We start from the raw sequence: 15,192 nt of genomic DNA on the forward strand, positions 1-15,192 counted from the left end.
TTTGTCCCTAGAGAACACATGATGTTCTGAGGCTTATGAGTGATTCTTCATGACTTGTGTGAGATGCCCTACTAGCCCTTTTATAACAGCACTGAATTGAGAACAAACAAGATTATTGCAGATAGGTGACTCAGCTGCTTTAAGATCCTGAGATTTCACAGAAGTCTCTGAGAGCTTGAAGTAGAGGAAAAGAAGGGCAGCAGCACCTTGGCAGGGGTCCGCTTTCCACTGGGACAGGCACACAGCACTAAGCCGACTGCTGGGTGACATCACCCAATCGCCCACCAGAGCGACCATGGGGGAAGCCCCCAGCCATGATGTTTCCTAGCAGAGCCTTAGCTGTGCACACCAGGGTGCCCTTGGGAAACCCAGAGATTACCCACTAGGTGGGTTGCGAACCAATTTCAGATGGGTCCCCATTCATTTCAATATTTTATTTTTCATAGACGATGCCACCATGGTATGTGATTGCATTTGGGAAAATGTTATGGATCTGTACTTTTAACATGCTATTCTGTACATACTTGTAACAATGATTGTCAATGGGACTTACTCCTGGGTACAGGTGGGTAGGGTTGCAGCCTAGGATTGTGAAAAAATTTTCCTGCTTGATGAAGTCACTTCTGGTTATGACATCACTTCCTGTGGGTCCTGACAGATTCTCATACTAAAAAATGGGTCCCAGTGCTAAAAGTTTGAGAACTTTAACCTGGTTTGAGAACCAGGAGTGCCTTGGCAGTGGTGCCACCAGAGCAGCTCAGTGGAGAACTGAACTCATAGTTGCTAGGATCCTAAACCACCCGTCCCTTTCTGCCACTTCCACCCCCCCCCCCAGCATCAGCTCTTTGGAATGTCAATTTAAGCCATTTCTGCCCAATGTTGCATATACACAACAGGAATTAAATGTGTACACCTATGGGCTGGGCAAAAATGGACTTCAGGTGGTGAAGTCATGGGGGAGGCAGGGCCTCAGTTCTCCTGTGCATTCATTGGCTGGCTGCCTCTACCAATGCAAATAGCCTGGTCCCCCAGACACAGAACCAAAGCACTCATCTTCCGCTCAACTTCCATGTCAGGTGGCGTGGAATTCTGGGTCTTGTAGTCATTGCTGCTTCTACTGCAGTGTTCTCAAACTTTTAGCACTAGGACCCACTTTTTAGAATGAGAATCTGTCAGGACCCACAGGATGTGATGTCATAACCGGAAATGACATCATCAAGCAGGAAAATTTTTCGCAATCCTAGGCTGCAATCCTACCCATCCGTACCCAGGAGTAAGCCCCATTGACTATCAATGTTGCAAGCATATACAGAATAGCATGTTAAAATACAGATCCATAACATTTCCCCAAATGCAATCATATACTATGGTGCCATTGTCTATTAAAAATAAAATACTGAAATGAATGGAGACCCATCTGAAATTGTTTCGCGACCCCCCTAGTGGGTCCTGACCCACAGTTTCAGAAACACTGTTCTAGTGTCTTGCTTGGACCACTGCAGAGAAACCTCCTGGTCCTGGTGGGAGATGGTGGGGGGCTAAAGAGGGCCTGCAGGAAGTTCCAACCTCTCCTGCCTTGGGTGGATGGCCTGGAGGGGGGAGACTATGGAGGCCTTACCCAGGTAATGATGCTTCCAGCCTTGTGTTTTGCTATCAGCATTACAGGTTACTTAAGTCTTTGGTTACAGGTTTGGTAACCAATCTGTTCCTATGGTAATAAAGGCTAATATTAAAATAGGAAGCATCAGCAGCTTTTCCTCACTCATCACACAACAGGCTAGGACAAGGAAGGCATTGCATTCAAAGTAGCAGCCTTCAGTGTAGGAGTCAAGAAAACCTTGCAACAAAAGGGATTCCCTTCCTACAGCCCAAGGTTGCCAATGCCTGTTTGGGCAGGGCCCAGCGGATGCAGGGCAGGCAGAAATGCAGCAGACACAGCTTTTCCAGTCAGGGTATCTGCATGCCATGGAAACAGGAGCTCTGAGAGGAATTTTATCAGGGGGTACATTTATTTGGGGCCCCTTCTGAAAAGGCAAGGGGTGGTGAAGGGGCAAAACAAAGCAGGGGGAGGGTGGCAACAGCCAGAATAGTCTTTGGAGCCCAGGTCTACCAGGCTTGGAGCCTAGGTCTACCTGCCCTTGTGACATCGACAGCTAGATACAGTAATATGAAAAACCAAACACACTCCTAAGTCTCTCGAAAATCTTTTAAATATAGAAAAACAATGCAGAAAATTAGCATCTTTGTACAATGGCAAGTGTCCTATGTGGACCAAAACTTCCTTCTGCAGCAGCTGTAGCCTCGCAACTTTGTCCCTGAGCTCCTATACACTCCCGCATGATTAAGTGGATCCACAAGCCAAAGGGCTACTGTGGCAGGCCAGTTTCCTCCCAGATTTGACACTGTGTTAAGGAGTGTCATTTTGTCATGTATGCATTCCTTGATGGATCACACCGCATTGCCCCCAGCATCCCATGTGGGCAGTGAGTTCAGGCGAGATTGGAAAATCTAAATCCCAGGAAATTTCTGGGCCCCCTTTTTGACCCTGGGTCTAGGCACAAATTACCCCCTTTACCCCCTCCACAATGGGCTCTGCATGGAAAGATGTAAAAGTGTCAGTTTTGCTTTTAATTTGTGGCTTAGTTGTAAATGTTAATGGGCAGGAGCATGTCATGACAACTCTCCACGCCTCACTTATACATAAACAACAAAAATCCATGCCACTTCCTCATTAGGGTGTTTTCTTCTCCTGCCACTGATTTCTAGTTTGAAATCTGTTTTATTTAAAGATGAAGCACATTTCATTCTGGACTCTAAGAAGGGAAAGCAATAGTGTGATCAGGTGTACCTCTAGGATCCATGTTGCCAGGGCCAGCCCAAGACCTTCTGATGCCTGAGGCAGCATGACAAATGTTGCCCCCCTTACCCAGGTTGTGCCTCTGCTCTTCCCACTCCTCAATGTTCTAGCTCAGCATTCTCTCTTCTTCCATATTTCCTCTTCCTCTTGGTCTCTCTTCTTTTTCCAGTCCAGGGAGTGGCTTGCCATCTGGCACAGCTGTTTTCTGATAGGAGATGAGGGGATGGGGTACTTGACACAGCACCAGCAGGCTACTGAGCAATTCATGAGCACAACTGACAACAAGCAGGTGAACTGCAAGCAGTGAACAGGATGGGTCTGCAACCCAACTTCATAAATTCCCATAGGGAAGCAGAGAGGCTATTGTGGAGTGAACTCATCTCCTGACTTCAGAAGACTCTTGCTTGTCACACCCTTCTTAAAGCACAGGAACTTTTCCAGAAACAAAGGATTGGCAACTCTGTTGTTCCTGCTTTAAAGCAATGTTGTGCCATACACCACTCCAATCTTGAACATAATTGCCTGCATTTCCACCCTGCTCCTATTGCTTGATTGTCCCAGGCTTCTTGCTTGCTTGGTCACCTTCCTGACTGCAAAAGGTTTATGACTTCATCTGCAGGACAAGCTTTATTTGTCACCTGCTTTAAAGAAGTACGTTGATCACCTGCTCCTCATTTAATGCTTTTTTTTCTAGTACATAAAGTATAGTCTGTTTACCAGTTAGTATATAAAAAGGCAATAAAATGCTCCCTTTCTGCAGTCATCCTCTTAAACCACCTAACTGACCACTGCCAAAGCTAAAGTATGGATGCTTCCACTGCCTCTGAAAAATCCAAGACAGTGACATTATTATTTAGAATATTCTCGTATGCTGCTTTTCAACAACAACAAAGTTATGATAGCAGTTTACACTGTAAATGGAATGAAAAGATAGCTCCCTGTCCCAAAGAGACTCACAAAGTAAGGGAGGCACCAGCAATAGCCACTGGATGGGATACTATGTTGGGATGAATAGAATAGGTTGGTCTCCCCATGCTCCAGTCTCACCTGGAACTAAAAGGCTTACCTGAAGTTTGCAAGCCTACTTTTGATTCTATAGTTATTGAAACTAGTCACATGACATTGGCAAAGAGCCAGGGCCCAGTCCTGCAGAAAGAATGGAAGCCTAGCTTGAGCGCTGAATGAAAGCAGGGCAGCAGAGTCCCTGCAAGAGGAATTAGTCATGGGCTTCCCAGAGGCTGTGTGTTGTTTTGGTTGAAGTCTTTAACCAAGTGGTTAACCTATTTTTTCCTCTAGCGAATACATCTCCAAAACCTGCCTAGCTGCATACCTGTTTGAATACCCAGTCAGGGAGGGATACATAGCCAAGGAACTCTTAGAGGCTGCACGCAGACCTTCCGCTATAGGCAGGATTGGCAGTGACTGCACCTGCTAAATAATATTCTCCCTCCAAGGCTTGAAAGCCTGACATAGAGATTCTCAGACTTGTGCCAGCAATTTCTCTGGCAGGCTGGGGCTCACCATGGGGCAAGGGATCAAATACTATATCAGTACTGGATATAGCGTGGGCCCCATTGCACCAGCACTAGATAGGATTGGGCTGCAAGTTTTCTTTTGGGCAATTGGAGTATGCCTGATAGTTACCCCAGGTCAGAGTGAGCTCATCACACAATGTTCAATAAGAGCTAGAAATAATTGGGGTATATCTACCAATTAAATGGCAATTCCCTTCCTTAAGCATGATTTATGGTATATTTTGATGCCACCTTGGATTAGATATAGGTTAAACAAGCATTTTCTTTTCAATTTTTGTAAGTTTTAATTGCAGGCCTTCATTTAGATTTACTTGAAGCATTCCCCTGCTTCTTCCTCTATAAAAGGGAGAACACTTTCCCCAAGAGGGTGGAAGATTGCTTCAACCAGCTTCTCTCTCTCTGAGCCAAATTATTCTCTAGCCTCAAGAACACGCAACACCCCTCTCCTATTGCCTCTGTCAGAAGATTTTGCTTTTTCTGGGAGAGGTTTCATTGGTTTAACAGTGATCTGTTGCCTTTCTCCTTTTATAATTATATGGTTTCTTTTATTATTTGATCTCATTGCTTTTAATTCCTATATTGATTTTTCTCTGGAAATTCATTGTTTGTAATTGAGTGGACTCTGACTTACTTCTTCTTGCCCTTTTATTCTTATGGTGACAGTCTGCGCATCATGACCAAATATTATGCATAGTTTTTGCATCCAGGAACATATTTGGGGGTACATGTAAATATGCAATCCATGCGTATGTTTCTCCAGAGCATGTGTTTACAGTAAGTACACTTGCTTTCTGCATGCAACTGGCATACAATGGGACAACCAAAGATTCTTCTTAGGAAAGTCTAGCATACTTCCCAATTTCTGTTATCCTTTTAGTACTCCTAAACTATTTAAGGGCACAATCCTAACCAACTTTCCAGCACTGGCATAGCTGTGCCAGTGGAGCATGTGCTGCATCCTGCAGTTTGGGGGCAGTCACGGAGCACTCCTCAAGGTATGGCAATGTTTGTTCCCTTATCTCGAAGTTGCATTGCCCTTATGTTGGTGCAGGAAAGTGGGTTAGGATTGCGCCCTAAGGCTGCAATCATATTCTCTTACTTGGAAGTCCTACTGAACTCAGTACAGCTTACTTCTAAGCAGACATGCACAGGATTGTACTGTAACGTGCCTGTGAGAATTACTCATTTCCTTTGTTCTTCTATGTTTATTTGCATACTTTTTCACGTTAAACAAACTCCCAAAGTAACTGCTTTTATATGTTTTACTGCATTAACTGTTAGTGGCTGAATCTGTGAAATTCGATTGCAGAATAAAAAGTGAACTTAAAACTTAACTTCTTGAACTATTGGGGGGGGGGAAGTGTTACGTGAAAATCCCCTTTTCCCTTCCAAGTTGTGTTTTTATATCTGGTTATGTATTTTGGACTAAAATGCAGGCCTAAAACTTCTCTTACAGGCCAAAAAAGGAGTCAAATCATAAGCTCACTCATTTCTCATGTTGTTGGCCACCTTCAGTCTGGAAAGATTCATTTTCTCTAGGGACACTGGAAATGTCTTTATTGTTTAAGTCAATCACTGAACATGCAAACACCTTAAGGGAGGAAGACTTTAGCAGCAAAGTCTAAATACCTAGCCTCCACCTATTGTTAACTAAATCACAGCCATTAAGCTACATCTTGACTCCAAAGTCCAGTAGCAACAGGAAGCAAGCTACCCCCCCCTTCCCCCAGGGTCAGCCTTTGCTGATAGCTGATCTCTGGACCCTTCCACTGTTTTACATACTCCACGTGTACCACTGTGTGTATACTGAGCATGTGCACAGCTCTAGGTCACATCCAGGTCATTCTAGGTCAGCCATAACCCTTTAAGAGGAAGCTCCGGCCACATGGTCTCTCTCTCTCTGGCTGCCCCCCAAGGCACAGGTCCTCCATAGGACTCTTCCACCCTCTCCCCCCAACTGCTTCCCAGGACAGGTAACTATATCTTGTGTCTGGAATCTTTTCCCTTCTATCTTACCTATTTCTCCCATTCTCCCCCATCTTAGTTAGCAACTGGGTTATGCAGACCAGGAACCCCTAAAATCCTTCCCTACAACCTATCCTTTTCTTATTCCTTCTCGGATGCACCAAATACACGGCACATGCAACCACCATAAAGCTAGGTACACTAGACACAAGTATTAGAAACCTATACATCAATTCTCCATGTGCATTATGTTTACCTATGTGTTTTGTAATAAAAATATAATCGTTGATTGAAAGTTATCTTTCTCCCAGTCTCCTCTTTAAGCTAAACAAGGGATTTTCTCTGCATTACGCTGTTTTGTTATCCAGCCTTCGATCCTGAAGTTTCCAAAAGGGTAATATACTAATTCCCCTAAACAAAACAGCCCTTTTTGGTAACAAAAGGGGAAGAGTATAGAGAAATATTCCTGAAAGCAGATTTACAACACAGAAGGGAGAAATTCCCATACCATGTAGTGCAGTGGTCTTCAACCTTTGTTATGCCACAACACAAAGGAATGAATGATGAGATCCACCATTAATCCTGCTCCTCCTGGAACCTTACTCGCCTACCCTCATTCCTGCCCCCATTGCCGCCCACTCACCATCCCCGTTAATACCTTCCCAGCACTGTTCACTGTTAACCAAATATTATTAGAGAGAGCAGAAAAAAATTTAGAACCTGAGCAAGACTATCTCCTGGTACCTGAAAGCATACACCAGATGCCTCCCCCTTTACCTGGTGGTACTCCAATCCTGTGGTCTTCAGCCTTTTTCATTCCCGTAAATTGCCACTACCCCATAAGACTGAAGACCTCAAGGTTGAGAAACAATGATGTAGAGAGGGTCTCTAAACTTTTCAGCCGAAGGGCTGCATCAAATATCTGGCACAGTGTCGAGGGCCGGAAAAAAAAATTAAATATAAAATTTAAATAAATACATTAGAGATGGCTCTTAGATGAATGAATGAATGTGGGCTGGCAGAAACGAGTTATGTTGCTAACAGCTTGAAGTAATCACTTCCTAGTTTACAGATGTTTGAGGGATCATCTTTCAGCTTTTAAAATCTGCAGTAGCCACAAAGATCCTCTGTTCCGTTTCCTGCCACCTCTACGGATCAAGCCATATCAGAAATACTAAAGCATATTTTCATTAAATAAGTTTAATAACCACAGATCAACAATGCAAGATTAACTTCCCAGTACAAAATTAAACAGGTGGGATGGGGCTTGGACAAGAGAAAGTCCATTCCCTCAAGGAGGGGAGGAGAAGAAACAAAGCAAGTGGACTTAAAAATTTCAATGAGTTTTGGAGTCCTGGAGGCCATAGGGGCTCACTCAATGTGGGCAAGTATGTTTAAACATCCTATTGTTCCAAAGACAAGGGCATGCTGCCATTTTAGTTTCTTCAGAGTCCATTAAATATAGGTCAGGCCAGCCACTGAAATTGCCTGTATCAGTAATGATGGGAAGGTCATATCAGACAACGGCTCAATTAGAGTTGGAATTTCACAGTGACTCTGAGAAAGCCAGATCACAGCACTTTCAATATCTACTTTTGCATTTGCTCATGCTGAACTCCATTTCCTCTGAGGAACATTCAAGTGAGGCAATTCAAAAGTATGATTCCAACCCCCCTCTTGCTGGAACAACTGATACTAACAAAAGCTTCTCATTAAAGCAAACTGCTCCACATTTTTTCAACTCACTTTTACAAGGCCCCTCTCTCAAATTTTTTGGTACAAAATTTTCCCCATGGGGGTAGACAGGATAGCAACAAACTTCTGATGTCCCTAGTTGGACAAGAGACTGGGTCCCAGCATAAGTTTCACCTCAGATAAGCACAATAGATTGCCCAGTGTGCTTTGTGAGAGAACAAAGTCGGAACAGAGAAGGAGTCAGAGCATGGACTCCAACCTGGATAAGTAGAGTCAAAATTAATCTATTTTGGCTTGTTTAAAGCCTAGTACTCATTGGTCTTTGAACAAAATAACACACCTTCCTTTATCAAGGGAAAGCAAGATGCATCTTAGATAGCAGCTATTTCTAAGAAGTGCCTTGATTGGCAAAGAGGCCATTATCCAAATTCATCAGTCCCATCACCAACATGTGCCACTTTCCCATAAGAAACACCTTGTAAAAATTTCCCCCTGCCGTTTACTGGAGCACACTGTGTGTTAAGCTCACTTCCAACTTCCATCCCCTGAATATTTGCAGTCACAGCATTTTTCCTTCTTTGCCAGTTTCAAGTCTTGGCTTACGTTTCAGTAAAACCCCACTCCATGCACCCATAGAGGTCATACGTGCACACAGTGAGCTTAGACACCAGTCTCATTTTTCTCATTGGCTTTTGGAAGAGGTTCCTCCTGTTCCTTCTTCATCTCTAGCCCTTTCACCCATGTGTAGGCAAAAGAGCCACCTAGCACCATCATGTTACTAGTCCACCATAAGAAGCTCTTGGTTTCCTCATAATAGCAAACAGCTAGCACTGTTTGGGCACAGGCTTTTGCCGTCCCAGAGACATTGTGCGTCAGAGGACTGGTAAACTTTATCTGCAGCCCTGTCACATAGCCGATGGCAAAGCCGAACACCCCACTCAGGGTCATCATGCCCCAGAAGTAGACGCTTCCCAGTTTATCGAAGTGGTAGAGCGTGCTAAACTCACTCGAGATTAACAAGAATGGCAAAAACAAGATGCAGGCATTGAAGTTGTTATAGAACGTTAGGTGCCAGATGCTGTGGTCCACAGCAGGCAGCACTTTTTTGGTGTAAATAGCATTGAGCGAGACGCAGAGGCTGGCCAGGATTCCAAAGGCAATACCAACCCATGACAAGGTGCCTTCTACTCCCTCCTGATCAATACCAAGCCAGAAACCACCTGCAAGGTAGAGAAGAAGGATGAAACTAAAGAATCAAGAGACCAGCCTCAAAATAAGCAAGTTAAAGTAAACAACTTGAAAGTTCTGAAACTCCAGTCTTCCACAACAGAAGAAGGGGAGGGCACCGTTTCTACACCTTCCTGTTTTTTCTTTTTGGACATTTGCAAACATGCATCAAGGATGATTTTTCCCCCCTGACTTTGCTGGAGATGTTGGAGGAAAATATCATGACTGTACAGAAATTGTTCTCTCAAATTCTGTTTCAGCAAAGCAGATCTGGACATGGTTAGCACCTAGATACAACGCTGGGCGCAATCCTAACTCACTTTCCAGCACCGACATAAGGCCAATGCAGTTCCAAGGTAAGGGAACAAACATTCCCTTACTTTGAGGAAGCCTCCATGAGTGCCACCCAACTGCAGGATGCAGCACGTCCCATTGGCACAGTTATGCCGGTGCTGGAAAGTTGGTTAGGATTTGGGCCACTGTCTGGAAGTCCTATACAGGTTGAGTCTCCTTATTTGCAGAGTTCTGTTGCCTGAACTCAGTGGGTGGCAAAAATCGCATTAAAGCAAATCCATTTAAAAAACAATGTCCCTTTGCTAGGCAATTTAAAAACAGCCTTACTGACCTTTGTGATGTAAGAAAGAGGTATTAGGTAGACAATCTCTTACCTGGAGCTTAGAAAGGCTTCACTCTGAGCCAGCAACCCCTCCCTTCACCAATGCAAAGTGATTATCTTTCTTTTACATGCTGAGGGGGAAGGGAGGGGTCACTTGCCTTGGAATGAAACTGTTCTAAGTGCCTGGAGAGAGAATGGTTAATGGATTGTCAGCTGGCTGCCCTCTCTTGCATTAATGAGGCTATTGCTAAACAACTTTTTTCCTTTAATTTAATGGGTCCTTCTCACTGTGTTGAGATAAAACCACAAGTGAAAAAAATCAGAGATAATTAGGTTATACCTGTATACGAGTCCCTGGGCACAAAGGTAGAACATAAAATGTAGTAAAAACTCAGTGAGGCTCTCTTCCAAGTAAACATGCACAGGATTGGCTGTATCCCACAAGTCAAGTGGCATATCTACAAATGCTGTGATGCTTGCTCAATGTAGAATATACACCAGGACAAAGATGAGTGGAACAGGGAGGATAATGGTTACTGAGACTGGCTTTAGGTGAAGGAAAAGGAAATTGTGGGGTAAAAAACAAAATCTGTATTAAAATACCAAGCTCTGAAAATGGCTATAGCCTCTAAGTTTTGACTTAAAATAGTTCAGTATAACTCCTGCTCAGCTTTTCAACTTCTGTCCTCTCTTTCCCCAGATGTGCTCATGATGGGGTGCATTTTCACCACAAACATAATGGCTAAAGCCTTTGAAAAAAAAGCAACATTCCAACTACCTGACACGCAAAAGGCCAGCATCAAGATTTTGCTGAAGTGCTTTCAGTTCAGAAGCAGATACCCAACCTTGCCAGGCCCTACGCAGGCAGAGACAGGCTATGGAAGCTGCCCAGGGACAAATCAAATGAATTGGAGTATTGTAAGTAGTAACCCCATTGCTATAGGATGTCTGTATATTCTCAGTCCAGCATATTTGATAATCCAGCATCACCTAGATCAGGGGTGCTCAATAAGTCGATCCCAATCTACCAGTCGCTCGCCAGGCAAAATGAGTCGATAGCAGGCTTCTCTCCAGTCCACGCATTCTTGGGAGTGAGCCCCGCCCTGGGAGTGAGCTCCCTGGGAGTGAAGCAGTCCTGGAGTGAGTAGTCTACTGGGGCTGACTCATGAGTAGTCCTGGAGAGGAGCCGCTGGCAGGCTTCTCTCCTGTCCACGCATCCCTGGGAGTGAGCCCTGTTGACTCTCCTGGGGCTGACTTACCTTTCCCCTGTTCAAATCCTATTCCCTACCAGTTCATAGCATGTAGTGTCATTGACAGAGCACATGCTGCATGCTATGGGGTGACCAGATAAAGTGGAGGATAGAGTGACTATAACCATTGTATGGAAAAGGGAATCTGGGCAGGTGCAGCTCAACATGGAAGGGTTTAAAATACTGCACCTGCCCCAAATTTCCTCTTCTATACAATGGTTAAAGATATAGGCACTTTGTCCTTCATTGTATCTGGTCACTCTGGACCAGATGGCCTGGAACTTACCCGTTTGTATGCTGCCTAACCATCAATGGGTTTCATTGGACCCACATCAGCTAATTAACTGGCATACGTCCAATGAGCCTCAAGGGGCAGGTCCGGGCTAGGAAAAGAATAGGATCTAGTGCATGCTGCTACCTCCAAGATCTATGCCCTCTCTCCCTGCAACCCCAATCTGCCCAATCTGTCACCTTACCTGCTCTAGCACAGCATTCAGAAGCCACTGCAACAAGTGCAGGATCTTTGGCTGCTTGTGCCAGTCACCCTGAAGCATGTGATAGTGGCAAACTTTTTATGATGCTGCAGCTGCTCTTACGGTGGCCAGCCAGGAGTTCTGCCTGCGTAAGTGCCCTATAGGATTGGGCCATAAATAATCTTTAGTAGGTGCTCTAAAACTTCAATCCTATACCAGAGAGTAAATTCTACTAAACACAATGGAATTACCACTGAATAAACCCATATAGGATTACACTGTATAGCTGCAATCCTAGGTACACTTTTTTGAGAGCAGGCACCACTGAATTCATGGGAGGTACTTCTGAAAAAATATGCACAGGATTAGACTTCATGGGGCACAATAATGGGCAACTCTAATTTATGAGGCTCTGCCTCAACACTGTCTCAATGCTTAACTCACCTATTATTACCGCACAGGCCAGAAGGGCATACAAGGAAGTAGTCTGCTTTAGAAGCATGTAAGACAGTAGCACATTGAAGACAGTTGTGAGGGAGCGTCCCACGTTGTAGAAGGCCACACCAACGTACTTGAGACACAGGTTGTTGAAGGTGATCATACCAATAAAGACAACTGATAGGGGCAAGACGCTACGGGACACCTTGAGGTCCATGCGGATGGAAGGGAAGTCCACATAGCCCAGTGGGCAGCAGGAGGACAGCAAGCTCAGGATCTTGCAGATGAGGACTGTAACGAGGCACTGGTAGAAGGTGACGAAGAGGGGGGCATTGAGGCTCAGTGACGGGCTGCCCAACAGGTACTTGTTGAGGAAGACCATGGTGATGGAAATGAACCAGTACAGAGAGACCACGGTGGCAATCCGCATGGCCCTGAACAGGAAGGGAAGCTGCTTGCTGCCACTGTCCTCCTCTTCCTGCGGGAGCAGGGGGTCCGAGGAGCCGCTGAGTGCCATCTTGAGGATCGCAGACCGCTTCAGCTGGACCCTGTTCATGATGCAAAGGAAGGGGACGCAGATCAGAGAGGTTGCCTGCCCCCAGTCACTCCCCTGCAATCAGTGTTCTGCGGGGGGGTCTCTCTCTGCTATGCACAGAGAGATCAGGCGGTTGCAAAATCTCTGTGCACTTTCAGAGGGAGGGCTGCAGCAATCAGTGGGTCAGGGAGATCTGTGGGTGCATGCCTGGAAACAGAACTCTTGCTGGACTCAGGAAGGCGATTCCATTGCAATCAACAGGACTTGCTGCCAAGGACACTTGGGTGGGTGGTGGGGAGGGCAGGCGGGGTCCCGGCCTTACCAGGGACACTGGCTCCTCTTCCCCAGAGCCCAGTCATCCACTTCCTCCTTGCTTTTCGCCCACCAGCCTCCGCGTTCAGCTCCGATTGCGACTGCGCAGACCAGGCACGGTCTTCAGCAGCCTCATCAGCTTAAAGGAGCCGAGTTTGCCTTGGGCTCTGCCACGTTTTGCGCACGGAGAGGACGAGGGAGCGCACGGGTGGGAGGCACCTTTGGGTGCTCCGGCTTCCTTGCCTGCTCCCTGAGTCGGCCCAGGAGGAAGGGAGAGCCCAGGTGGGCAAGTGCAGGAGGCTCTTGATGCCACTTGCTCGCTGGGAGCACCGCAGACCACCGTGCCAAGCAGGGGGAGAGAGATGCAAGTGAGCGCCGGGGGCATTGATACAGTGCAAGCCGTGGCAGAGCTACAAGGGGTGCAAAGCACTAAGTTGTGCAGGGGAGGGCCCACTTGCACGACGCGTTCGGGCTCAATACTAACCCCACTTCCCTGGGAGCAAGCCCCATTGACTCTAAAGGGACTGAGTAGACATGCATAGGGTTGGGCTCTGAGGCTGCAATCCTATCCACACTTACCTAAGAGTAAGCCCCATTGATTACAATGGGGCTTACTTCCAAGTAGACATACCTAGATTGGGCTCATAGATACCTGCAAAGCTTAGTGCTTTGCACCCCCCTCTAGCTACGCCACTGGCTGCAGGGAGCGTCTCTGGTTGGTTCTAGTCCGCTGCCACGCGGCACACACATGAGGGCAGGCTTGGGCAGAGCCGCCTCCCCGCTCGCCCTGGGAGCGGTGCCGCAATAAAACTGCGGTGCTGCTGGGTGGAGGGAGCGCTTCCTTCCTTCCTTCCAAGTGTGGCACGCACAGAGGGAGAGCGCAGCCGCCCAAGCGCAGCCTGGGGACAGCCCCGCCTACAGCCCTCCTATGCACACTTTCCTGGGAGTCAATCCCATTCAACACCTGGCACTTACTCCCGAGTAGACATGCCTGGGCTTGGGCTGTCTGCTCGCTAGCTAGGCGAGCCAGGGAAGGGTGGCAACAGCAGCTGCCTGGGAGTCCAATCCTCTGCAAGTCTACTCAGAATTGAGTACTATTAGAGCCAATAGGGCTTACTCCTAGGTAAGTGTGTGGATCGGGTTGCAGCCTGGGTCCCCTCTCCGGGCAGCCCAGTCTTCCAGAAGGGAACCTCAGCCCAGCTGGCCACGACTGCTCAGAAGTAAGCCCCGTTATAGCCAACGGGGCTTATTCCCGGGTAAGCGTGGGTAGGATTGCAGCCCGAGTCGCCAACCACCGCGCTGCCCCGAAGGCAGGAGGAGAGGCAGCGGCTAGTGATGGCTGCTGCCGCTCCCTGGAAAGGGGCAGCCACCGCGGGCACCCGCTCCTCGCAAGCAGTGATGGCAGCGAAGAGCAGACCGAGCTTCACCTGCATCTCTCGGTGGCGAACCACCGACAGATCCACCGGGCTCTTCCCGCCACGGCCCGGGGCAGGGGACAGGCGAGCCAAGCGTTGCTGGCCGCTGCTTCTTCTCAACGCTACTCGGACCACAATCCTATCCACCCTTACCTGCGAGTAAGCCCCATTGGCTATAATGGGACTTACTTCTGAGTAGACTTGCCTAGGAGTGGGCTCAGAGGTTGCAATCCTATCCATACTTTCCTGGGAGTAAGCCCCATTGACTATAATGGGACTTACTTCTGAGTAGACTTGCCTAGGAGTGGGCTCAGAGGTTGCAATCCTATCCATCTTTTCCTGGGAGTAAGCCCCGTTGACTCTAATGGGACTGACTTCTGAGTAGAGATGCATAGGATTGGGCTCAAAGGCTGCAATCCTATCCACACTTACCTGGGAGCAAGCCCCATTTACTATGAGGGGATTTACTTCTGAGTAGACATGCCTGGGCTTGGGCTCCTGGTTTGGGAGGGGAGGGAGCTGAGCCCCACCTGGGCTGGAGGTGGTGGAAGCAGAGACCCCACTCACCTGCCTTACCTGAACAGGGACAAGGGCTCTTCCTCTCCTGCCTCCTCCTGCAGTAGGACCCGTTTTACTTTCCGGATTGGATCGGATCCAGATCGTTCCTTGTTATCCCTCCCCTCAGTTCCGTCCTCCCACAAGGGGAAATACCACACCTGAGGTGCTGTCACTTCCCCTGAGCAGTGCCAACTTTCTGTTTCCTTATAGCCTGGCTCAAGTGCCTGTCAACGCTGCATAGTAGGCAGAAGCAGTGGCGTAGCTAGAGGGGGGCAAAGCACTATGGCTGCAATCCTAACCCACTGTCCAGCACTGA

At 47.1% G+C, this 15,192-nt stretch overlaps 1 protein-coding gene across 2 annotated transcripts; it reads right to left on the reverse strand.

The window, feature by feature from the left end:
* Positions 1–8,543: 8,543 nt before the first annotated feature.
* On the reverse strand, positions 8,544–14,961 carry SLC35C1 (solute carrier family 35 member C1). 2 transcript variants are annotated; one of them, XM_066635660.1, is made up of 3 exons: positions 14,895–14,961; positions 12,063–12,604; positions 8,544–9,272 (listed from the first exon to the last, which is right to left on the reverse strand). In XM_066635660.1, exons 2-3 carry the CDS (start codon positions 12,571–12,573, stop codon positions 8,713–8,715), a joined length of 1,071 nt encoding a protein of 356 aa, XP_066491757.1. In that variant the 5' UTR covers positions 12,574–12,604; positions 14,895–14,961; the 3' UTR covers positions 8,544–8,712. The 2 variants fall into 2 exon arrangements, with proteins under 2 accessions (XP_066491757.1, XP_066491749.1); XM_066635652.1 differs by lacking the exon at positions 14,895–14,961 and having other exon boundaries at positions 12,063–12,969.
* Positions 14,962–15,192: the final 231 nt, after the last annotated feature.

Source organism: Tiliqua scincoides, chromosome 1 (genome assembly GCF_035046505.1).
Source record: "Tiliqua scincoides isolate rTilSci1 chromosome 1, rTilSci1.hap2, whole genome shotgun sequence".
Classification (NCBI taxonomy): domain Eukaryota; kingdom Metazoa; phylum Chordata; class Lepidosauria; order Squamata; family Scincidae; genus Tiliqua; species Tiliqua scincoides.

Excerpts from the sequence above, each read along its gene's own strand:
- SLC35C1 (XM_066635652.1), bottom strand. The coding sequence starts at position 12,612 with ATGAACAGGGTCCAGCTGAAGCGGTCTGCGATCCTCAAGATGGCACTC. Across the intron at positions 9,273-12,062 it reads GGCCTGTGCGGTAATAATAG|GTGGTTTCTGGCTTGGTATT; the intron begins GTGAGTTAAGCA and ends TCTACCTTGCAG.